Here is a 25,754-nt window from a genome sequence, read left to right on the forward strand (position 1 = left end):
TGAATTTATGTGTTTTTGTTGAAGCTAAGGTACCGAGACAGACAGAAAGGCTGCCGTTTTTTAATTTGGCAGTTGGGAATAGGAGCAGAAAGTTGGATATTCTTGCATGTTGGAAAATGGGAACTCCGTGCGGACACGCCTGGCACAAAGAACAGCAAACAGGCAAGCTCTGGAAGGCTCGGACTCCCAAAATCATGTTTCCACGGCTGAAACTTGACTCAACACCAATCTGTTTTCCAAATCTGTTTCAGCATCTCCAGCTGATTTATGTAAAATGTAAAAATCATGCACTTTCGATATATCAAGAGCTGCATCAGTTTTAGAAATAGTTTAGCTTCCAAATGTTGAATTATTCGGCCATTGGTGGAGGTGTAAAAGAACCTCAGCGACTGCCTCATCCACACATCGCAAAATAATAGGGAATTCAAAAAACAGGGTTCCAGCGAGGACTTTCAGAGTTTGATTCAACAGATGGTCCGACGGCTCATTCGTTACTCCCATCAGTCTGACAGTAATGTGTTGAAACAAGATGTTTCCACTCAGATATCACAGTTTGTCACATCTTGACAGTCAAGCTGCAGAGTCTGTGCTGCTAAATAGCAAAAATGACATGGGTTGACCTTCAATGAGTAAAGTCTGTCACAATGAGTTAGTAAAGGGTTTTCTTTTAAAGTGAGACTATTATGTAACTTTTTAAAGAACGCAATCTTCTTACAAATTAAAAGCTGAGCTCATGATCAATAAAATGCACTGTTGCTCAGTCATGTAAGGAGGTTTGCTTGCATGGCCTTACTTGGTCTCCTGACTATTAGCTTATGTTGCGGCTAATGTTAGCGAATGTTTTTAAACTCTGGATGGATACCAGCATATAACTGACAACTCTCAGTGAGTTTGCTGGCTTTTTGACTCTTCTCTTGCTACTGGTACACTATTTTGTAGAATGTCACCGATGAGCATTTCAATTTAGTTTTTATCACAAAAGCATTGTCCATTCTTACTTATGGACCGGTTCACACACGTAAACGGAACATTGTACCAAGATGACCAATGAGTCTTTCAAATAGAAGTTGCTCACTGTGTGCATACGGCAAAAAAGATTTGGTGCAACATAGAAATCCAATGTGCTGTTATCCTGCAATTGTCATTTGTGGCCACAGGGGTCACTTTAACCTTCAGCGTTTGGGCTGCTTCGAGGGCCAGGATGTCCCTAATATGTTGGCTCCTTTCAGAGAGCCTGTGGTATTACAGTGTGTTTGATTCCAGGAGGATTGTAAATGTAACTACTCCCAACATATTGGTAAATAACTGTCTCTGCTTTTCATTATTGTTTATTCAAGTGTACAAAATATTGTACATGCAGTTATATAAATGTAAAAATATATTTAAGCACATTTCTGTTTATAACTTAAATCATTTTAATTGAGGGTTAAGAAACCCACATTACTCTATCAAAGATCAAACTGTTAAAGAAAATATAAAAGACAAATATCAAACACAAGTTACTACAATAACTGTGTTCAATGCTTAAAATCCTTTCAAGGGTGCATTTGCACAATGAATCCCACATGAAGTATTTCATGTGTTTTAAAGCCACGTTTAAAGTCAATGTACTCACAATACATTTATATGTCAAGTGTACAGTAACCAGCCAAAGAGCTGCTTCTATGACTGTGTTTAGGTGTCTCATAACTTCAACTTTCTATCTCATAACTTCGACTACGGGGATATTTTTATTATCAAGTCTAACTTTTAATTAATATATTTTTTTAACTTTTTTTTTTTTTTGCTGGCGGATTCGCGGGCCACATAAAATGACGTGGCGGCCCGCGGGCTTTGAGTTTGAGACCCCTGCTCTATAGAGTTACTGTGAATACTACGCTAACTGGTCTAACCCCTGGCTTGTTAAAAAACTTTTATGCTTCAGTTTTACAGCAGGAATCAATTTGCTCTCAAGCTATGTTTGCTTTATGCACCAAGCATAAATGATCTCATGTGTGGATTTTGGTTGCTTCTCTAAATCCTGGTTCATGTGATTGCCTGTCTTCAGTGTCTCAGACATACCAGCCTGCTGAAACAGCTATACAATGCAAAGCCAGCTTCCTTTATGGATCAAAGACCGGATATTCGTAACTTCAGAATATGTCCAAAATCACATGCTTACATATTGTAAGAGCCCAGCTCCACAGAATGTTTTGTCTTCTTTGTGCCTGTTACCCTTCTGTGAGTCCATTTGCGAAGGCAGTCCTGGCCGTATGACAGCAACATGTGCAACATGTGCAACATGTGCTGCATGTAAAAACAGTCAGAAATTCTCCCTCTGAAATTCTATCGCCGTGATCCCGGGTCGATATCTGCAAACAGAAACACATGGTGTGACCCAAAGAGCTATTGGGCATTGGGGATTTCGCACATTAAGCTTTATCGGCCCATTTGGCGCTCGCTGGTTCACATTCATTGTAGCGTAAAAGATGAGCCAATCTCACACAAAGAGCTCTATTTTGTGAACACCGACTCAGTTCCTGCAATCACTTTTTGTTCAGGCATTTGTTCAAATGAACTGCAAACTCCCTCCAGCAGCAAATTAAAACATTCTTAAGTGATGTGCAGCTTTTGAAGATTGTATTTTTCTGAAATAAAATAAAGGCCTGCATGGCTGCCAACCCGTTGATGTGGCATCAGTGGGTGTGACTGGATAATTGCCGCACTCAAGGAGTTGATTACAAGATGATTAGTCATATATATGACTGCTAATTGCCGTCGTCTGCAGTGCCAGTAAAGACAGGAACTGTGGGACTCGATGCATCTTGGATTACTATCCTTTGGTTTGGACTGTGAGGACACCTGCACAGTAATGTCTAGTACCATCTTAGGTCTTGGAAAATAACCCAAATAACCCTGATGAGGTCATGGTGATGTCATCAGGGTTATTTCAGTTTGGGCTTGGAGACATCAGAAAACAGAATGCTTCAATTTTAAACCAAGGGCATGGATTGTATCAGGCAGGAAGGGTGAAAAAGGCATTATTGGGTTGCTTTATGGGAATTTTGGATCCATTTTCTTTGAGCTTGACCCACGCAATTTAAAGTCAGGATATATCCGCCTCTGCTACTTTCATTTCTTTTCTTTTTTTGTATCCGTCTGTCGGAAGAGCAATTTAAAATAGCTGGAGTGCTCCAAGGGAACTATGTTGTGCAAAAGGTCTTGAAGGATCACAACTTCTTATGATTTTCACCCGTCTGTCAGCTTATCCAATTTCTGCTAATAGGACTGGCACTGATCTAATTACATATCTTTTTGCCAACACCTTTGAACATTGCAATTTCCCATTTTCTACCATTCGTGATATTGCTTGAGTCCTTTTGACAAGTTAATCATGTATTCAGGGTGCAGTTAGAAATGCTGAGAAAGGTGTGCAGTACAAAAAAAAAAAAAGGAAATGTGCCTATACAATCATCAATCATCCATGAAGATTGACACGTGTCAAGCTGTTAAACTGTTTATTGCTCACAATGCGTGTTGTGCTGACTACTTTATGTTTTTTTTGTAAAGAGCACAACACAGAGTTCAGCTGCTGTCTTGTTTGCGCCACACATTTCAGTTCAAAAGTCTAAATTGCTCATTACTGTTGAGCCAAGGGGTGAGGAGCAGAACGCAATGATCCCGGAGCAATGCAAATCGTGATACATAACATTACCATCTCAAGGCAATTTGTTATTCTCGTTACCCAGAATGCCCTCCAATGGGACTGGAGACATTGAAGATTGATGACTTCCAGCTTCATGCTTCAACTACGAAACGCTACGGCCTTGGAGCCCACAGAGGTCGTCTTAACATTCAGGTAAGCCAGAAATGTAAAGTGTTGGTAGTTTGGGAAAGCCTAGCAGAAGGGGGCTCGCATTGTACTCTGAGCAATCCCACCATTCCTCGGACGACAACATGGAAGCGCCATTTTTTTTCCCCACTGAGCAGCTATACAAAGGAAATATGATCCAGAGATAGCATATTTTCATTTCAGGATCAGTTCAGGTTCACACTTAAGCTCCATGGAAAGATGTTGGCTGCTGACTGGCTTTTGCTCAGTAAAATATGGATATTTAATACTCCAAAAGCTAATCAACTGAGAAAGTAATATGCCATCAAACCCCAAACCTAACAGAAAGGATTGGCATTTGAGAGAAGAGGTATTTCCTGTTAGTGCAAGATGTCCTTTGAGGTTATTAGCATGTGTGCAGCATGCCTCATCTTCTGCAGGCTGCGCTGCAATCAATGAATGAAACACACACACACACACACACACATGTTCTTAATTAATCTAAACACAAGACAAGGCATATATGCTTTAGAAAACCCACAAAACAAAGGATGTGTTGTTTGGCGTGTGTGCGCATGCGTGTGTGTGTACCTTCATCTATGTGAGGGCCGGTCAGGAATCATAGAGGGGCAGAGATAGTGTCCAGAACAATTATCTGCAAATCAGGAGAAACAACACAGAAAGCAGATGTTGGCTGTTGAATCGGGCCTGTGGCCAATGAGCTTGCTTTATTTCCTTTATTTATTTTGTAGCTGCTACAGCCTGTTTAGATTACAGACACCAAGAGTTCTGTCATGAATTTAAAGTTGACAAGGAGATTTATACACACAGTAAAACATGAACAATTGAACGTCTAAAATTGGAGAAAGCATCCATATCCTGCAGCAAGACAGAATTGTAAGAGATTTGTGACAGATGTTCAGAAGTAATGATATGTCCTGGGTCTGCACCTGGATCTGGATTGGCACCAGAAGTAATCACTTGTTCCATGCTCAGACAGACAATCTCCATATTTCCTTTTAATCCGTTTAGACATATATTTTTTTAGATATTTTGCTATTTGACAGACAAACGGGACATAAAACAGATCCTCCTTTGCAGACGAATTAACTTGCAAATCTCACAAATCATTGAGCAATACATCTAGACATGCATTTTTGCTTTAGGAATTTGATTCAAAAGCAGCTGAACCCTTACTTTTTAAGGCTGGAACATACTTCTCATCGCTGCACTTAAATGAAACGACGGGTATTGTTTAGTTTTCTTTTGTATTTTCTTTGGTTATGGACATACAGTAACTGGTTAATGACTTAACCCCCAATTCCAAAGGTGAACTTACATAATAAACCTTAAACTGCTCTTTGAGGTGAGAATATGTAAATTTGATTCATTTTGTCTAGTCACATGTATCTGTGTTCAGATCTTTGAATATATAGCTGCTCCTTGTAAATTAGGAGCGGCTTACTTCAAACAGACACACAGTCATGATACAGAGGCAGTGATGGTACTGTACGTACAGTGCAGTATGCCACAATGTTACTTTAGGATGGAAAATATGATCAATGTGACCTGTCAGCACCCACACAGCCTGTGAGCCACTGTTCACACATCACACAGTGTCCACTGATACATTACAGGCTTCATGGAGAGAGCGGCATTATATTCATTATTAGTTTAACATTTTCAGCCGTTGAACCGTCAAGAGAACGTGTCCTTACGTTCCATCCATCAACACTCACAGATGTGTCCTGTGTTCATTCCCATGACTAAACTTCATAGGCTTTGTTTTGCCTTTGTTCACTCCAATTAGGTATGATCCTGCCTTGCCTGTTGCACCGAACATGGACTGTGTGTTTGTGTTTCCACATGTACATCTGGAATAAAATTCTGCCCCACACGGCTGTTTCTGGCCTGCAGGCTGGCCTTTATGAAGATGACCTCTATGACGGGGCCTGGTGCGCTGGGAGAGATGACCCGCTGCAGTGGCTCGAGCTGGACGCCAGGAGGCTGACAAAGTTCACGGGGGTCATCACACAAGGCAGAAGTTCCCTCTGGTCGTGAGTAGGAACCAAGCAGACACGCATGGAGAGTTGCAGATGGTCGAGGATGAGGATGAGGATATTTTGTGAGGGATGGGTATTATGCCATGTTCTCTAAATTGCCTTAAATCCTGGTGATGTCTGTTTGAAGGTTGTTTAAAACCATGAGAGGACATTCATGTTTGTGTACATAGAAAGGAAACCTCTCACATAGCGTGATAATCCAGCACATTTAATATAGATCGCTATTGTCCATGTAAGAGAAGGATCAAAGAAAAGAAAGATTAAATATGAGGAAAAGATGAAGAAATGTCTATTATATGTATAAAAGCATGTTGCTTTAATACTCTGCATTGCAACATCACTGATCTGAGATCAGCAGTCCATTCTAAGCACAGGTTGGCAACATGACGTTTATACAAAAACTGCTAGCAGCTCTGTGAGGCCTGAGATAAATGCTGACGTCAGCGTGCTAAAATGGTCACAATGACGATGCTAACATGCCAACGTTAAAAAATAAATACTGTTTACCATGTTCATCATCTTACTGTAGCATTTTAGCATGCTAACAATTGGTTATTTCCACCAAACACAAAGTACAGTTGAGACTAATGGGACAGGAATTTCCTTACCACATTTTGATGGCAATCTATCCGATAGACTTTTCATTCAATAGCACAAATCACTCTAGAGGGTCGCATTGGAGGAAACATTAGGGGATCACCAAAGCCATTAGGGTTCTTCATCTGTGGTCCAATAATGTCTGTACAAAATGTCATGCCAATCCATTGAATAGTTGTTGAGATAATGTTGGTCTAAACCAAAGTGATTCCATGTGGCTAGCACGGCTAATATAACTCTAAACACAGTGAAGGGCCAACAATCAAATTACCGATGGAACAAAACAACGGTCCAAAATAACCGTGGGGAATGAAAACTGGAAGTCGACAGACAGCAACAATTGTTCCAGAACTCTAAATGACTCTTGGATTTTCCTGTAAACCCAACTATTTGACTTCGCAAATATAAACAAAACAAGCTTTAAGATTTTGTCCACATGGCGCTGAACCTTCACTGGTGTTTGCCCTTTTCACAAGTCTTTTCTGATCCCCTCACTGTGGGATTAAGGATTTATGAGTTTGATTGATTTGAGTACAGCCTCAGTCTTTCATCTCTGCTAAAAGGTCACTACATTGGGAAAATAACACAGGAGAAAAAAGATTTTACTGCACCGTGAGCTTGTTCACCACACTCCGAATGACCGGGAAAAAAGAGCGATACAACAAGTAGGGATCACATTTTAAACTATACATTTGAATCATATTTACAGTAAGTGTTTACAGACATGAGATGAGTCTGCTGTGCGCTGCCCACAGTATCTGTGAAGCTCATTAAGATATGAACTACAGTACCATCCAGTCTCCATGGCAATTTATACAAAGCGATGGGTATAATCTCACCTCCCGCTGCCTCAACTCATCACAACATTAATCTGCTTGGTCTCATTTTGAGTATGCAAACATTCAGAAAAACATTTATTCTGAAATTACAACCCGACTACGCATCCCCACGGCTTCAATTACTGTACCAGAGTGTGTGTTATTTTAGTACTGTTTATAAGGCAAAGTGAAAATATGGAATATCTTGTTTGATTGTATAGTGTAGTGTTTGGGGAACAATACAGAAAAGTGTCCCTCATTGTAGAGGCTTGTGGCCTGAATTGTATTTTGTTAATGGCTTTGGGGTAGCATTTTTAAATAGGTATATGCCTTCTTAGAAAGCAGCACCACTCTTGGTAAAACCTTTCAATGAAAGGAATTGGCAACAATAAAGTGATGAACTAAATAAAGTATTTGCATTTAACCAGTGCCCTATATTCACCAAGAAAACCAACAACTGCTTCTGTGCACCTTTTTCCCGACCATCTACTTACTGTACTCTGACTTTGCGCTGTCATAATATTTGACAACTTTTGGCCTTTGTGCTTCTTAATTGGAAAGGGTGAGCACGGACATTTGGAAACTGCTGTGTAGTTAGAGAGCATGGGGAGATACTTTATCAGCCTGTGTTTGTAATTTTCCTTCAAGGCCATAGCACACCAGCTTCAGACAGAATTTCCCCCGCAATTAGCTCTGTAGGGCATGTAACTGTCTGCGGTTCTGTCTGAAGCAGTGCTTTAATTAGCAGAACTGGGAATTCTTGCCAAGCTGGACCAGCTCAGCACTGATGTCTTTATCTAGAAGCACGGGAGTCACTGTCAACCTACATGCTGCGCACACTGGGTCTGTCTCAAACAAGTTTAAAGAGTGGACCAATAGATTTTCGTATTGTACAGAAATTGATGGAAGCCAATGGATGCCTGGAAAGGTAGGGGAAATAGTCTAAAATGGCTAAAACACACTAACATGGTTTTCAGAATGGACAGCTGTTATGATTATAGCAAATTGGCTAAAACATGCAAAGTAATCTATGGTGTGTTTAGTAACTTAGTATATCTATCTACATTTGTTTTATGCACTTCAACCTCATCATCACTACAAATTTGAAAACTGAACTTGAAGGCGTAAGTTGGTACTAAAAGAACTCAGTCCGACTTTTGGAAAATAGTGCACTTTTCTTTGCTTTCTCGACGAGAGTTAGATGATATTGCTGTCTCGTCCTCATCGTGAGGTCAAAAAAATAGAAGCTTTAGAGGTGCTGGTAGGTTTTTTATTATTATTATTTGGACAAAGCCAGGCTAGCCGTTTCCCCTTGCTTCCAGTGTTTGTGCTAAGCTAAGCTAACAGGCAGCTGGTATAGTTTCATCTGCAGCGTTACAGACTTGAGAGTATTCTAGAATTCAGAACCAAAACTCGACCCAGTTAAAATGAAGATCATCTACATGACAAACTTTCCTTTCGCTCACATTCCGAAACTTTAAGCGATAAAAGCCTCGAGTGACAATTTCGTCGACCTCTTTTCCAATTGTGCTATTTTTAAACAGGCTTTCACCCTGAGAGAATTGAGCGTGTCTGGACATGTGCTGAGCGACTTCCTCACAGCCCCCTCATTTGCATTGAATTCAGCCTGATAGGATATTTCCACTCTTCCTCACTCTTAACAGGAGTGATTGGGTGACCTCGTACAGGGTCATGGTGAGCAACGACAGTCACACCTGGATAACGCTGAAGAACGGCTCACAGGACTCGGTAAGTCACAATCATGACATTTAGCACTGCTCCAGCATTATTAGTCGTTCTTCGCGTAGACTAGCTTCATGAGGAGTCTCGTTTCGTGTGTCCTTTGTTGACTGGAACATGATAGAAAAAATGATTCTTGCCTGAGAGCAATTACAGAGGAAGATTTAGATCTCTGCTTATTTCCAAGCTTAATGAGCTTGAAGGCATGTAGTAAATGCTGATGATCCTCAAGCAGATGGGAACCTCATCCTGGCTCATCGTCAGAGTTACATCTCGGCACTTCATGTAATTGAACAGATGGAAACCAAATACGGGCATTTATTGTCAAAAAAAAAGTAAAGCAGCAATTCAGCCAGTAAAATAATAACAGCATTAATAATCCTATTATCAATGAACATGCAAATCAGATTACATTTTTGAGGAAAATCATATCCACGCTGCTCCCTACTGTGGTTCAAGTCCCAGCTAATGAAATTTGGGTGTAACTGTACACCCCCTTGGCTGGTGATGTCATAGATGTGGGAGATAAGGCCCCTGCAGTAATTTAGTCTACAAGCTCCACGCTCACCCACACTCGCACACCTTTTATTGTCTTGCGAAATGCCAAAAGGTGCAGAGAAGAACTATAACAGAGGGTGATTACCAAGAAAGTCCCAGTGGTATCACGGTTTAATCATGTTCTACAGGTGCATGAATGTGTGTTTGCTTTAGAGTTATTTTTTACCAAAGCATGGAAAGATTTAAAAAATAACTTTCTTTTCATTGTCCAGGTTATTGATATCATTTCCAAAAAGTGTCATTTCCTTTATAGATGGTGACTAATTCATTTTATTTATTTTTTTTAGGTTGTCTTTTAACATCTAGTCAGGTACAATAAAATACATTGTAGGTTACATTTGGCTTAATTCAAGCTGTTGATCAAAAGGCATTGTTCATGAAAAACACACAAATAAATTGAATGAAGCTCGCTAAAATCAATGAGGTTCACTTTACCAAAAAGATAGAAAATCCTGTTCTTTATTCACCATCTGGAGAAATGTGTTTGCCTCAGTAGATCTTCATTGGCAACAGGGAAAAGGAAATCCCGGTTCGGAACATCTTCCCAGCGCCAGTGGTCGGCCGATACATCCGAGTGAACCCTCGATCTTGGTTTCACATCGGCAGTATCTGCATGAGAGTGGAGATCCTTGGCTGTCCTATGCCAGGTGACGGGTTTGTATGGACAAAGCAGACACATTAATAATTCCTGCCAGTGGAGGGTAAAAAGTCCGGGTGATACAAGATTTGGGACTTCAGAGAGACAGAACTACAAAATACAGTAGAGAACGACACATATTAGTGGATTGTGATCTGGTGCCACTATTGATATGGCCGGCATCACTGTTTCATAAAATAAAACCGTTTTCTGATCTACCAGTGCAATGATTATGGTTTGGTTAGGTCTTGGCACAAACACCAATTGGTTAGGGTTAGAAAAAGCTACCAGATTCCAGTCAGACGACAGCAATAGAAAACAGGTATAACGGACACTTGGTTTCGGTTAGGGAAAGACTGCAGTCATGGTTAAAAAAGCCCATGTTGACTCCCAGTAGGAAATGGGAAGCAAACCACCTGTGTTAAAATCCAAAGTTTTGTTTTAAAAAGGTTTTTTTATTGACTTAGATCTCCATTCGTTATTTGGTTAAAGGGCCAGTTCACCCAAAACACAAACCCGGCCCACTTACCTCTACTGGTATCTTGCCATGACGATAGTTTTGGTTTTATGTGTTGACATTTTGAGAGGATTTTCACAGGAACATTTTCTACTGAAACGATTGTTCCCAAACAGCGAGGTCTCCTGAGATTGTTCACGGTAACTGGGACATTGTTTCTGGAAAGACAGGTGGCTGTTGAGATATTAATGTGCAAGTGCCGGGATCATTACAAATTAAAACAATTTAACTTCCTTTGTGTCGATGTGGCGACAGGTAATCTTAAAAACCCCTGTCACAATATGCTAAACCTCTCTGCATGGCTGTATACCACTGGAGGTAAGAGAGATTTGTAATTTGGATGGACTGAACCTAAGCTGGAGGAAAGACGGCAGGTGCTCAACAGTTATAGTTTCAACAGAACCTAACACCATTGATCATTCCTTTCCTTTGCAAATAAAAATAACTCATCCGCCTCCTTTATGTGTTTTCTGACTCCCCACAGATCCCAATAATTATTACCACAGACGCAATGAAGTCATCACAACAGACGACTTGGACTTCAGACACCACAGCTACAAAGAAATGAGGCAGGTGAGTCACAGTGAACAGAAAACAACAGATATAAGCCGCCTGCTTATTCAAAGACAGGAGCGTGGAGCAATAAAACGTCTTGTGTAACTGCCAGCCAACACCAGACAACTGGTGTCCTTTGCAAGAACAAAGTGTGCAACTGTAACAAATGAAGTGGGCGCTGCCAGCCACATGAAAATGCATTAAGCATCTCCTGGCTTGCATCATTACTTATTCATATAGTTGTCATGAACAGCCTGTTCGTTCTGAGAAGGGGGACAGCTGTAGTTGTCACTTCTTACACTATGACATGAGTGGTTGCCGTGTATCCCAATCGTCTGTAATGTTGACTACAAGTGTCTTAAACTGCTGTTATGACCCACACTTAGACTTACTCCAAGTACTGCTCTGAACGTATGGTTCACTGTAAAGCTTCTTTGTTCTGGTGTGACAGTCTGAAACTAATTGAATGTCTTGTTTTTTCTTTCTGTCTTTGAGGCTAATGTGTGTCTGGCCGCTGTAGACCCTCACAATGAAAAGGACTATTTTTAAAACTCCTAAAGCCTTTTCATGCTTGACATTCCTTTTCTTCATGCAGGTGCCTGGTACCATATCTCCCCCTGATCCACAGCAGTTTGAATAGTTATGTGCCAGAACCTGAAAGTGGAAATAGCCCATAGTGGCTGGCTTCTCATATAAAGTACATGCCCCATGAGAGAAGCGAAAATATATCTCTTATATATAAGGACTGTCCTTTTCTTTGATCACGACTGAATGTTACTGTAGTAGCCTTTGGGGATCCTGGTATTGTCAGAGCGGGGATATAGTTAAGACTTTATATAATAGGTGGTGTAGTGACCGTTGCTTCTCAAAAAAGTCCCCACGGTTGCTGATTGTTTGTTTCGACACGTGCCAAATATCGAAGTCCAGTTTCCAACATGTGTATTTTATTTAAGGAACATGAACAGAGGACAATCACTTTCTCTGTCTAAATCTATTTCCTCCACATATACGAAAGAAATCATATTCTCTTCATTAACTGTTGCACGGTCAAAACTCCTGTATCCAATGACCCCACTGATTATAATACCTGTGCCCTAATTCACACCGGCACTAGGCCCCTAAGTGGTGGGGGGTTGTACAAAAACAAAACAAACAAAATGCCTCTTACAGGTTGAAAGAAAGAACATTTTCCATTTTCTTCAAAGAGGAAGATAGTGTATTATCTTGTCATTACCCTGGCACGTCCCGGCCAAGAAATTCGTCTTTAATGGCAACATTAGTTTAAAGGTGCTACATTTGAATTCAGAGCACATCTTTTGCACATCTCAATGGCTCTCAACATAACGACGGCTGAGCCAGTGGCTCACAACTAATGAGTCTTTCACGCAGAACACGACAACGGCACCACTGCACTCGGACGCCCATTATTTCCAATGGCCTGAGCAGCGGCACTACGACTCTTTGCCTGCCTCTCGCCTCTCGCTGTTGAACTTTGGGTGCAGTGCGCCTCAATGTGTGCTCAACCCTGCGGCGAGCGCAGCACAATCTGAAAACACCGAAGAGTCTGTGGCCATGAATGTAAGAGACGTCCGTAAATAAGAGGATCTGTTTTTTCCGGTAAATAAATTTCCCAGTGCAAACCTCTGTCCTAAAAGTTGCAAAATACGGTACACTAATCGCCCAATCCAGAGTTATATTCCTTGGCATAACACCAATGATCGTGCATCAGACCCTGGGCCGCCCTCAACGCGTGTCACGGGAGTTCACAGATAGGACCCAAAAGCAAGACCACAGGAGACAGAAGTGAATGTTCAACAGGTTTTATTTATAGACAGGTGGGTGCAGGTGTGGAGCCCGTGGTCCGACACCCGAGTGGCAGATCGACGGTGTCAGTCCCGTGGCTCGACACCGGAGGCCTGGCAGCTTGACGGCGATTGTAGTCCGTTTAACCCCAGGCGGGTAGAGCGACAGATCGACGGTGTGAGTCCCGTGGCTCGACACTGGAGGGCTGGTGAGTTGACGGCGTGAAGTCCCGTGGCTCGATACTGGAGTCGACAGAGTGTAATCCGTAGACCACAACGAGAGCAGAGCGGCGGAGCGCATCCACAAACACAAGGAGGGCAGAGCGGCGGAGTGTAATCCACAGACACAAGGAGGGCAGAGCGGCGGAGTGTAATCCACAGACACAAGGAGGGCAGAGGATGCCACGGGGTTTCAGCCGGTTAAAGACGGTACGACCTGACACTCCCAGACTGCAGGGCCAGAGCTTATATAGTGGCAGGATACTCATTAAGGGGCCCTGAGTCTGGTGTGTCAGGCTGCAGGAGGTGATCAGCTTGAGTGTCCTCAGCCGTGCACGATTAAGGGTGCGGCCCTGGGAGGTGTCTGAAGGCAGAGGACAAACAGAGCACATGGTACACCACAACAGACAGGGGAATGACAGGACACATGAGGAGAGGAGATCAGGGGACACACACACCGGGTCAGACAGGGATCCTGGATCCTGACAGTACCCCCCCCTTAAGGAACGGATTCCAGACGTAACACAAGACACCACACAGGGCGGGTGGAGGGGGTCCGGAGGAGGGATGTCCCCACAGCTACAAGGCCGACTAGGGTGGGCGGCGGGGGTCCGGAGGAGGGGTGACAGGATCTGACCCGCCACGGGGCCGCCAAAGAGCGTCGGCCACCGGTGCTCCGCGGACGGCCGGGAGGGCAGAAGGGCTCCGGACACGGGTGCTCCGGCGGACGGCCGGGCGGGCGGAAGGGCTCCGGACACGGGTGCTCCGGCGGACGGCCGGGCGGGCGGAAGGGCTCCGGACACGGGTGCTCCGGCGGACGGCCGGGCGGGCGGAAGGGCTCTGGAGAATAGGATGCTGGTGCCGCAGTGGCAGGTACTGGAGGTCTCTGCTGCTCCGCGACGGCAGCGGGCACTGGAGGTCGCTGCTGCTCAGAGACGGAAGCGGGCACTGGAGGTCGCTGCTGCTCAGAGACGGCAGCGGGCACTGGAGGTCGCTGCCGCTCAGAGACGGCAACTGGAGGTCGTTGCGCCTCTGGGACGGCGGCCGGGTGTGGGAGAGGCTGCGGCACGGAGGCGGCGACAGGAACTGGAGCGGACTGCGGCGCTGAGGCGGCAGGAACTGGAGCGGGCTGCGGCGCTGAGGCGGCAGGAACTGAAGCGGGCTGCGGCGTAGAGGCGGCAGCGGCAGGAACTGGCGTAGAGGTGGCAGCGGCAGGAACTGGAGCTGGCGCTGCGGCGGCAGGAACTGGAGCGGGCTGCGGCGTAGAGGCGGCAGCAACTGGAGCTGGCGCTGCGGCGGCAGGAACTGGCGTAGAGGCGGCCGCGGCAGGAACTGGAGCTGGCGCTGCGGCGGGAACTGGGACTGCGGCGGCAGGAACTGGAGCTGCGGCGGCAGGAACTGGAGCTGCGGCGGTAGGAACTGGAGCTGCGGCGGCAGGAACTGGCGCTGCGGCGGCAGGAACTGGAGCTGGCCCTGCGGCGGCAGGAACTGGAGCTGCGGCGGCAGGAACTGGAGCTGCGGCGGCAGGAACTGGAGCTGCGGCGGCAGGAACTGGAGCTGCGGCGGCAGGAACTGGAGCTGCGGCGGCAGGAACTGGAGGTCGCTGCTGCTCCGGGATGACAGCGGCGGGAACTGGAGGTCGCTGCTGCTCCGGGACGGCAGCGGCGGGAACTGGCGGTCGCTGCTCTGGGACGGCAGCGGCGGGAGCTGGAGGTCGCTGCTGATCTGGGACGGCAGCGGCGGGAACTGGAGGTCGCTGCTGCTCTGGGACGGCAGCCGCGGGAGCTGGAGGTCGCTGCTGCACTGCGACGGCAGCGGCGGGACCTGGAGGTTGCTGCTGCTCCGGGACGGCAGCGGCGGGAACTGGAGGTCGCTGCTGCACTGCGACTGCGGCGGCCGGGACTGGAGGTCGCCACGGTATGGAGACAGCGGCGGCCGGGACTGGAGGTCGCCGCGGTACGGAGACGGCGGCGGCCGGGACTGGCGAAAGCTGTGCCGCAGAGGCGGTAGGAACCGGAGCTAGCTGCGGCGAAGAGGTGACAGGAACAGGAGCCGGCTGCAATGCAGTCTGACTACGGGGAGCCGGAGTCGACCGGGCCACTGAGTGTTCCGCTACCCTTGCATGGCTCAGTCTCCGGCTGAGAAGGCGCTTGACCATATACTCAGAGTTCCCCAGAGGGTCAAAAACTCTCATCAGAGCAGTCACAAAGTCCACATACCCCACAGTATTAGGCTGGTCGCTGCTCACTGTGTACATGGCCCAGTCCAAAGCCCTTCCCCGCAGTAAGCAGACCACGTAAGACACCTTGGACCTGTCTGAGGCGAAAGTCAGGGGCTGTCGGTCAAACACCCGTTGGCATAGCAACAGGAAGCCTTGACACTTCCCCAGTGTTCCATCATAGGGACTCGGAGCCGGCACGGGGGATTCCCAGACCGGCGGAGCGAGGACAGGCGGGAATAGTGCGGGTGCTGGAACTGGTGGAGACTTGACTGTCCGGGCTAGTTCCTGCCCGCACCAGCCAACCCGAGAAACCTCAGCAGCGAAACGTCTCATCTCCTCCAGGGAACGTCTCGTCTCCTCCAGCAGCCTGGTAGTGCTGTACAGCATAGCTGCTCCTGTGGTTGCTGGGTCCCCCTCAGAGACCTCAGCTTCCATGGATTGCAGGGCTTGACGCATCTCCATGAGCCTCTGCTGGTGTGCCTCCAGCTGCGTGCTATATCCGGCCAGCGTAGCTGCTCCTGTGGTTGCTGGGTCCATTATGGTCAGGTCGTTCTGTCACGGGAGTTCACAGATAGGACCCAAAAGCAAGACCACAGGAGACAGAAGTGAATGTTCAACAGGTTTTATTTATAGACAGGTGGGTGCAGGTGTGGAGCCCGTGGTCCGACACCCGAGTGGCAGATCGACGGTGTGAGTCCCGTGGCTCGACACCGGAGGCCTGGCAGCTTGACGGCGATTGTAGTCCGTTTAACCCCAGGCGGGTAGAGCGACAGATCGACGGTGTGAGTCCCGTGGCTCGACACTGGAGGGCTGGTGAGTTGATGGCGTGAAGTCCCGTGGCTCGATACTGGAGTCGACAGAGTGTAATCCGTAGACCACAACGAGAGCAGAGCGGCGGAGCGCATCCACAAACACAAGGAGGGCAGAGCGGCGGAGTGTAATCCACAGACACAAGGAGGGCAGAGCGGCGGAGTGTAATCCACAGACACAAGGAGGGCAGAGGATGCCACGGGGTTTCAGCCGGTTAAAGACGGTACGACCTGACACTCCCAGACTGCAGGGCCAGAGCTTATATAGTGGCAGGATACTCATTAAGGGGCCCTGAGTCTGGTGTGTCAGGCTGCAGGAGGTGATCAGCTTGAGTGTCCTCAGCCGTGCACGATTAAGGGTGCGGCCCTGGGAGGTGTCTGAAGGCAGAGGACAAACAGAGCACATGGTACACCACAACAGACAGGGGAATGACAGGACACATGAGGAGAGGAGATCAGGGGACACACACACCGGGTCAGACAGGGATCCTGGATCCTGACAACGCGTATGTTACATATTCAGTTCTGTCAGCTTTCTGCTCGCTGTAAGTGGCTTTAATGAGATATATTGGTAATTCATCACTTTTAAATCCATGGGCAAGCTTAAAAATGCACTTACCACTTAGTGGTGATGAAGTGAAGTTAGTGTATGTAGAAATGCCCCGAGACACTATGCTCTATACATTGATCCTGAAAAATACAAATCAGGTAAATTCAAGGGAATGCTGTGCTTTATTGAACCAGTAGCCAGAACATCACTGCTGGCTTGTAGTGCTTTGTTTTATGAACAAAACCAGATGTTTGTTCAATGATTGGTTCTAAAAGTCAAAATTCAACCACTTAATTAAAACCCCATCACTCCTTACTGGTTAATGACTTCTGCAGCAGCTGGAAGAGCGAGTAAACACATATTTCTGAACAGCTTGTGAGTCTTTTTCCTGCTGCACTTCTTCTCTGTGCCTCCACTCATGCCCACATGGGTAAATGATTAGTTGATGCCATTTTAATCAGCTCCTCCACAAGCCTGTCTTCCTAATTACCTCCACTGCTTTTTCTTCCTTCGCCAGTGTTATAAATTAAGTCTGTGACACTGCACTGGCGATATTATTTTTGAAATTTCCAATAACAAGCTCCCATTATTTAAAGTAGCAGTACACTTGGCATCAAGTTTTAGGTATTGCTCTATAAAATGTATTATTACAATTGTATGTTCATGCAGGACTCCTTTGCTCATAGTAATTGGCTCTTTAAGAGAATAGGTTTTTGGAGCTACAAGTCCTATATCCATGGTATTACATACGGGAAAGAAAAGTATTAACAGCAAAATGTTCCTATAGCCACTGAAAACACAGTTTCAAGTCAATTGTCTCTCTAACATTAAATATTCCTTACTAAGTGTCCAACAGTTGAATCCAAAAACTTGATTTGTATTATTTAACAAGAGCTGATGCTTCGTTTTTTTTACCTTCCGCAGCTTATGAAGGCGGTCAATGAAATGTGCCCCAACATCACCCGGATCTATAACATAGGAAAGAGCTACAGCGGCCTCAAGCTGTATGCCATCGAGATTTCTGACAACCCAGGAGAGCATGAAGTTGGTGAGTATATTTAAGACAACAGATGTTCTAATGCAACAGGATTTGATTGACTGTACAGTTAGACAGATGTACTCAGTGGTGTACAGTGCAAGTGTATCAGATGTGTTTTGCACTCGCACGTCTCACACAACAGATACAGTCTTATTTCAATCCATGCAGATGACTACAAAGCAGGCGTGAGACCCGTGAGACTCAGCTCCGTCTCACGGGTGAAACCATCACTTGAAGTTTTAGGGCTTCAAGTCTATTTTTTTTCCACAAAATGCGCGTAAAAGCAAGGTCGATGTCCAATAGAAAGGCACCGAATAACTGTGCGGCTGGTCGCAGAGCGGCGGCGACGCAGTCGGCTGTGTGTGCAGTTATGTTAGCTGATAACGGACAGCCAAAAACACTGTCCAAAAACAACAAAAGTGGGCAAACCATTCGGTACATGTTTTGAGAAAGGGTGAGCGAGATTAGCCTCGGACGGACACAGAGGTGCACGCTCACTCACGAACGCACATGCGAGCGATCGCATGACTCTCCTGGAGGTGATAGAAATAACAACATCCGAGACATCACACTGAGTGTTTTCCTCTGTCTCGTGTGCGTGTAGTTGCAGTGATGGCGTACATAACCCCCCCCCCCCCCCCTTTCTTCCCCCCCAATCTCTTTCTTCGGTTGAACCTGTTGACTAGGTGAACCGGAGTTTCGTTACACAGCAGGTTCCCATGGTAACGAGGTGCTGGGACGAGAGCTGCTCCTCCTGCTGATGCAGTTCATGTGTCTGGAGTATCTGTCCGGCAACCAGCGGATACGTCACCTGGTGAAAGAGACCAGAATCCATCTGTTGCCATCCGTCAACCCCGACGGGTACGAGAAAGCCTTTGAAGTGGTAGGTCTGCAAGACGGCCATTAGTGACCTCACATCACGCGCTGGCCTCTGGTGAAATAAGAGCACACGTGGTGCGTGCCGGAAAAATTGGTTTGAATGGTCTGGTGGAACATATAAAATGCCCTGATGAACAATACACGTATAATATAAGTGAACATGAGTGGACATGAGCTGCCTGTTTTTCTGTAAAATACTATATTATATAAAAATAATAAAATAATCACATGTTATTATGGCTAATGCGATGGATGCATCTTCATTCAGCTATTTTTAAATTTACATTGATTCTTTCTGATGTAAAAGTCCAGCAGCAGTCACTCAGAATAAACCCCACTCGGCATCTCTACGCAGTTTAGCAGCTTTTTTTGGATGAGCTGTGATGGCAGAGAGGCAAAGTGTGATGATAACTCCACACTTCCCGGCAAGCATTCTGAACCATGTTACAGGGCTCCATCGATTGTACAGCAGTTGTTACCACGAATAACTATAATTTCCTCTGACTTTCCCCCACATTTTGTGTGTTTCCCGTGTTCTTTTGCCCAGGGTTCAGAGCTCAGTGGTTGGTCTCTGGGTCGATGGAGCAATGATGGAATAGACATTCACCACAACTTCCCCGATCTCAACTCCATACTGTGGGAAGGCGAGGCCAAGAAGTGGATCCCTCGCAAAATGTTCAACCACCATGTGCCCATCCCAGAGTGGTACTCGTCCAAAAACGCCTCAGTGAGTGCGATTCAATGTGTATATTTCAGCATCCCTACAGGGGAAGGCATGCAACTTTCTGATTTCAAACAGAAATGCCATATTTGTGGCCAAAATCTGCAGGCTACAACTTTAATAATGTGATTGCCATTTAGTTTCCAGTGACTTCACCTGCAAAAAGGGAACACATTATGACTCGATGTTCTACAAATTCCTCCAGTTTAACAAACTAATCCCACCGTAAAGGCCATCTGAGTCTTGAAAAGGATAAAACAGCCTCGTGGGCATACCAGCGCTGTCTATTTTGGGAGATGCAGATGAATCAGCTACTTGTGACGAAGAGGCGGTGAGCTAAAATAGACCCAGCCATCTTTTAAAAGCTCATCCTCACATGAGTTCTGACGTTACTGAGAGCCATGAGTGAGTCACACGATACCTCCAGAATAGCTGCTAGAGCTGCAGAGCTGGGATCCCCATTGGTGCTCAGCAAGCTGTGAAAACGAACCCCGCTCGCCTCACTGACCGGCGGATAGGAGGGAGGGTTCAAGTCATGAGTCCAAACAGCAGCGGCATTTTTTTTTTTTTGCGATAAATGTGTTCACTTTCTTTCAGAATGTATATTAGTGAAATCAGTTCACGGCATGGGAGCGTGTGAACACCTCTATCCCTCCCCCTTGAGAGCACAACGCAATGAAATTGTTTTTCAGTGAGGGTGTTAATTTACCAATCACAGCGCTGAGGTGATTGCATGAATTACATTATCCTCCCCTCTCCTGTGTCCTCGCTGTAGGTTGCCGTGGAGACACGGGCTCTGATCGCATGGATGGAGAAGATGCCCTTTGTGCTGGGCGGTAACATCCAGGGAGGGGAGCTGGTGGTGACCTTCCCATACGACAAAACCCGCTCCCAAGGGGTGGCCAGGGAGCAGACCCCGACTCCGGATGACCACGTCTTCCACTGGCTGGCCTTCTCCTACGCGTCCACCCACCGCCTGATGACTACCGCCAACCAAAGGGTCTGCCACACAGCAGACTTTGCCAAGGAGGACGGCACCATCAACGGAGCCTCCTGGCACACAGCGGCTGGCAGTTAGTGTTCATAGCCGCCCGGGTGTTTTCTCTCTGATCCTGACATTGTGTTATGCAGGATTTCTCTGCTCAGCTCTGATCCTTTGAGCTGTAGCTTCGTTTAGCACATCTGCATATTCAGAACCCCTTTGGCTGTTTCAAAGCTTCCAGGTTTTAGCTTGAAGCATCGTGTAAGAATTCAAAGGCAGAGAAACAAAGAAAGGCTTAATTAACGCCACAACTTCTAACCAATAACTGGAGAGAATGCTGATGCCGGCCTTGTTTCTCTTTCTTGGCAGGTATGAATGATTTCAGCTATTTGCACACCAACTGCTTTGAGTTTTCGATGTATGTGGGTTGTGACAAATTCCCTCATGAGAGCGAACTCCCTGAGGAGTGGGAGAACAATCGCGAGTCTCTTCTTGTCTTCATGGAGCAGGTACAGAGGCAAACAGCCAAATCACAGATACACACAAGAAAACCTGTTTGCACGCAACCGAGCCGCACGCACGTGCTTTTTAATATGATTTTGCAGTTATTTTAGGAATATGGCAGCCCTATCAATTTGTTCCTGTTGTTCTTCTCACTTAAGTGTTTACTAAAAAGTGCTCTTTCAATACTGAACGGTGACATAGTTTACACATACTGAAGAGAATTTAAACTGTTGTGATCAAATTGAAAGCCTTTCTGAAATTTGCAGTGAAAGCCAAGGATACTGAGGGTTGCAAAGGTCTTGTCCTCCGAATTGGCTGCATTCTCAGCCGCACTTGATGAGAATGCAGGAGGAAAGTTATGAAAGCATGCTTAACAGCTGTGTTGAATCGAAGATCTTACATCATACATCATGTCATCACGTCATGTAATGTACATTGTCTTAAATTATGAAGTCGACTTCGATGGGGTAAACTTGAAAGAGGATTCACACATGGCTGCGTGGGCTGTGTTTTTCATGTGCAGGTGCATCGTGGGATCAAAGGTGTGGTGAGGGACCTGCAAGGCCGCGGAATAGCTAATGCCACCATCTCTGTGGAGGGCATCAGCCATGATATTCGCACAGGTACAACGTCGCATTTCAACTGAATCTCATGTGGGATTTAAGCTATTCATGGCTCATTTGAGTAAGCGGCCAGTGCAAAACAAATGTTGTCGTTGTGTGAGTAAGCTTAGCATTTGCAATCGAAGCAGCAGAACAGAAGCTACCTCAGGGCGCACTGACTCGACTGTCTCTTCGGATTATTCCTCAGGAATGAGTCACTCTTACAGTAAGTTAGTATTCCAGTGTAACATGGAACAAAAAGCTTAAACAAAAGCAGCTGCGAGCAGGTTGGAGGCTGAGTCAATTCATAGTCATAGCCAGTGTCGTCGAGGCCTCCTGCTCAGAGTTTGACGATCGATTGTCCCTCCTCCAGGCGATCCCTGCTGATGCTTAAAAATGCAGCATTTAAAGCCTTTATTTAAAGGATCGGCAGCAGAGATCGGCAGCAGAGACGGACATGCCATCATATTTAATTTGTCTCTGGTAGATCAGATGTGTCAGGTGGGGGTTTTTTGGATGACCGGAAGGAAGCGACACTGTCCTTTTTGTGAGTTTGTCAAATGCGGAGCATACACCACACTCAAAGCACACTCAGGTTACATAAAGCGGCAGCATTAAGCAGAGAGAGAGACCAAGAAAATCCAACATGACAAAGCAGAGCTATTTTTAAAAATCTAGGTGGGAATATAGAACACCTCCCTTCACAAAAGTAGAACGCAGAGAACTCTCCAACTTTTATTTTAGGCATTTGATGAAGCCTTGCTTTTTGCCACTGCTTAACAGGCTCTTTAAATTCAGTTTTCTAGGACACGATTTGCATATTGCTGCTGCTGCACTAATAATGTGTGAATATAACTGTTGTACTTGTTGTGAGTTAACTTACACTCACTCTTTCAGTGCTTGTGTCCATATATTTGGGGGTCTGGATTCTTACCTCGTCACTAAATGTGACATAAGTTAACCCAGTCAGTCTGTTGCTGTCAGTCTGTTGCTGGCTGCCTATATAGATCAGAAAACATGTGATTTACCAGACCACTCAGATTAGGCTTCCCATCCGTCACATACAGGCTCATTAGAATATACACCCATGGTTTAAGAACTACCTTTGAACAGGTGCATGATATTTCACTCACAGGCCAATCAGAGCAGACTGGGCTTATTTGAGAGGGAGCCTGAAAGAGACGAGCGCTAAAACGGAGCTATTTGCAATCTTTTTGTTATATTCATTAAATATAACAAGTAGGTTCAGCATTCTCATTAGATTTAAAGGGTAACTACACCAAGTTCAGTGTGGCAAACTGGAAGATTAGTTATCTCTACCAGGAGGCTCATGCCATTGGTCGTGTGTGTGTGTGTGTGTGTGTGTGTGTGAGTGTGCACCTCTCTGTCTGTCCATGGCTAATCTCGCATTCTGCTGCAGCAGGAAACAGCATAATATTTTTGGGTGGCCAGTTATGGCTGCATGCTCAAGGACCCTCATGATTGCGGTGACTCAATCTTTCTCAAAACACCTATTATGACCCGTTTTACACTGCCATTGACTGCCTGCTGACTCCTCACTCACTACTCTTATGTTTGGCTACAGTCGGGCTTAGACTACAGGAGTTTTGGACCGATTTAATTCCTGATTCATCCCTCTTGACAATCAGAGGAGAAATGCGGTCCTGGCCCTTTGTTGGTACCAATGTTCTGCCCAGATTATTTGCTACAGATACAGATATTAAAACTTGCAGTTAAAATCTCACCTTCTCTTCTCCCTGAAGACTTGACAACCCGTGTTGACCACGTCTCCACAACATTTCTCATCCAGAAACATTCAGCCGCTCTGCTTTTGTTTTTCCGCACTGCAAAGCACTGGTTTACATCTGCTTCCCCAGGAGATCATGTGTGAATCGTGTGATCACATGCTCATTTTTTAGCTTTTATGAAGTGTTTCAAGAAGTCCATTGGTGTCTAGACGGGGGGGTTAGCCAATTGTTGGACGTGTTCATTCAATCACACAGTACAGCAGTGTTCGTTGCAGACACACTTGGCAGAGATATGCACTCTATTGCGTGCACCTCTATAGTTTGAGCATGCAACACCCCCACTAACAAGTCACTACATACATAAATAAATAATGGTTTTCTGTGTGTTTTCAGCTGCTGACGGGGATTACTGGCGCTTGCTGAACCCGGGAGAGTACAATGTAAAAGCCAAGGCTGAAGGTTACAGCCTCACGAGTAAGAAGTGCGAAGTGGGCTACGAGATGGGCGCCACCAGCTGCAACTTCATCATTGGACGCACGAACCTGTCACGAATCAAAGAAATAATGGAAAGATTCAACAAGCAGCCAATCAGATTGCCAGTCAGGCAGCTCCAAGTTCGCAGGTCCAGACAGAGGCGCCTGGGAACATAATGACTGGATGAGGAAGAATTAACAACAAACATCTGCTCTGATCAAACAGAGGTCAACTCCAAGCCGGTTCAGATGCCCTTCAGATTCCTCCAGAGTGCTGTCAGTAGAATTAGTCTGGTTGAAAATGTGGATTAATGTAAACGGGATGCTTTAATTGTCTTTCTGTTTTGTTTTAGTTTGTTGTTTTTTTCCCCCCAGGCATAAGCTCTCTCTGTTTTGATTCCTCTCATCTCAACTTTTCTTCTTATCCACTATATTCTGAAAAAGACTAAGTTCATGTCCATGACCCCTTTGTTCAGTTTATATTATGATATTATGTATTATATTATTATTAAGATATCTACCACCATTCCTTGTGACATCACTATAAATACTGACAGAATCCAATCACATTAGAAAGCTGAAATACAAGTTAGCATCTAATTGTAACCACTGTGAGGAATAGCTATTATGTAACACAGTTCTGTAAACCATTACAAAAGCTTTATTACCTTGCACTGTACAATTTTTGGTCCTTTAAAAAAAACTTTTGGACTCAGTGACCATTTATGTGTCATTTTGTTTTTTTTATAGACTTTGCTTTTGGCCATTTATTAAATGAAGACCATGTTTTCACAAATTGAAACTGGTTAATTGCTCATGTGGATGTGTGTTGATTTTAATCATGGTATCTATCAAGCTTTTTGCAACTTTCATTGAGTTTAATTCAGATCAAAAGTGTTGGTAACGCTTTATTTTATGATTCCATAATCTAAAAGAAAAATCCAAGAAGTTTCATGGAAATGTAATTTGTAATTTGTTACAATTGATAGAGAAAAGTGTATCAGATTTGTTCATTTTCTTTTTTTAAATAATGTAATGAAATAACAAAACATTAGAAATGTCAATGTTTGGCAAACATACAGTTTAAAATAGATGGAGAATACTTTTTAAAATGAAAAATGCATGAAAATAATTTACAGGCCATAAAGCATCACTGTAAAACGTTTAGAAACTACACTCACATAAAAGTAAAAGTATAGTAGCACAGTGTGTTGGAGGCCAAATTAATAAGACAGTTACATATATAAAAAGTAAAGAAAAAACTGAAAAAATGCACATAAATACACAAGTATTAAATAGAATATATTAAATTTAAAGTAAATTAAAAGAAATCAACTGACACATACAGGAGCATCTACAGTAGGTCTGCAATGGAAAATATAATATATGCATTTTTTCATGAATCCATTTTTTAATGTTCTCTCCTTAGAGATGTGATATTCCACATGAAAATGACCATGAATCAAAGGTTATACATTGATGAATGAAGTCAAAGGATTTGCAGTAGTGAGTGAAATGTTATTGATTAATATTTAGAAATGAACACTGGTTTTACATTCGCTCCTGCTTGATTGAACATCCCAAATGGAAAATAAGCTTAATTTCATTCTGTAATCACTGTGGCGAATATTAAACATCCTCTCATTTGATGTCTGCAGTGAAATTGTATTTTGGGAGTTTCGAGGCGGAAAGGCTCTAATTATCTGAGCTCTGCTGGGGCTTTTATGGATCACTGGCTTATTCTGACAACAACGCAATGCAGCCTTCCTTCTCTCTGGCCGGCATGCAATTATAGTAGGACCTCAACCTCACATCTCCTCCTGCAACGGTTATTGATCAGAGGATCACACCTGTCATCGCCTCAGAGCACTGGGGAGTAAGACGTGTCAGAGCTCGTTAATATTAAAAT

At 44.8% G+C, this 25,754-nt stretch overlaps 1 protein-coding gene across 2 annotated transcripts in view; it reads left to right on the top strand.

Moving 5' to 3' along the window:
• cpxm2 (carboxypeptidase X (M14 family), member 2) overlaps positions 1–25,494 on the top strand; it is a 29,409-nt gene extending 3,915 nt beyond the window's left edge. The window contains exons 3-14 of one of the 2 annotated variants that reach the window (XM_079293683.1): positions 3,729–3,838; positions 5,729–5,868; positions 8,954–9,038; positions 10,084–10,234; positions 11,226–11,314; positions 17,822–17,945; positions 18,623–18,819; positions 19,363–19,542; positions 20,312–20,609; positions 20,888–21,027; positions 21,546–21,645; positions 23,766–25,494. In XM_079293683.1, coding sequence (XP_079149809.1) covers positions 3,729–3,838; positions 5,729–5,868; positions 8,954–9,038; positions 10,084–10,234; positions 11,226–11,314; positions 17,822–17,945; positions 18,623–18,819; positions 19,363–19,542; positions 20,312–20,609; positions 20,888–21,027; positions 21,546–21,645; positions 23,766–24,022 — 1,871 coding nt within the window. In that variant the 3' untranslated portion in view covers positions 24,023–25,494. The remainder of the gene's footprint in view (positions 1–3,728; positions 3,839–5,728; positions 5,869–8,953; positions 9,039–10,083; positions 10,235–11,225; positions 11,315–17,821; positions 17,946–18,622; positions 18,820–19,362; positions 19,543–20,311; positions 20,610–20,887; positions 21,028–21,545; positions 21,646–23,765) is intronic. The other variant, XM_079293684.1, reaches the window with a different exon arrangement.
• Positions 25,495–25,754: the final 260 nt, after the last annotated feature.

The sequence above is a fragment of the Melanostigma gelatinosum genome, assembly GCF_949748355.1.
Source record: "Melanostigma gelatinosum genome assembly, chromosome: 21".
Lineage (NCBI taxonomy): Eukaryota > Metazoa > Chordata > Actinopteri > Perciformes > Zoarcidae > Melanostigma > Melanostigma gelatinosum.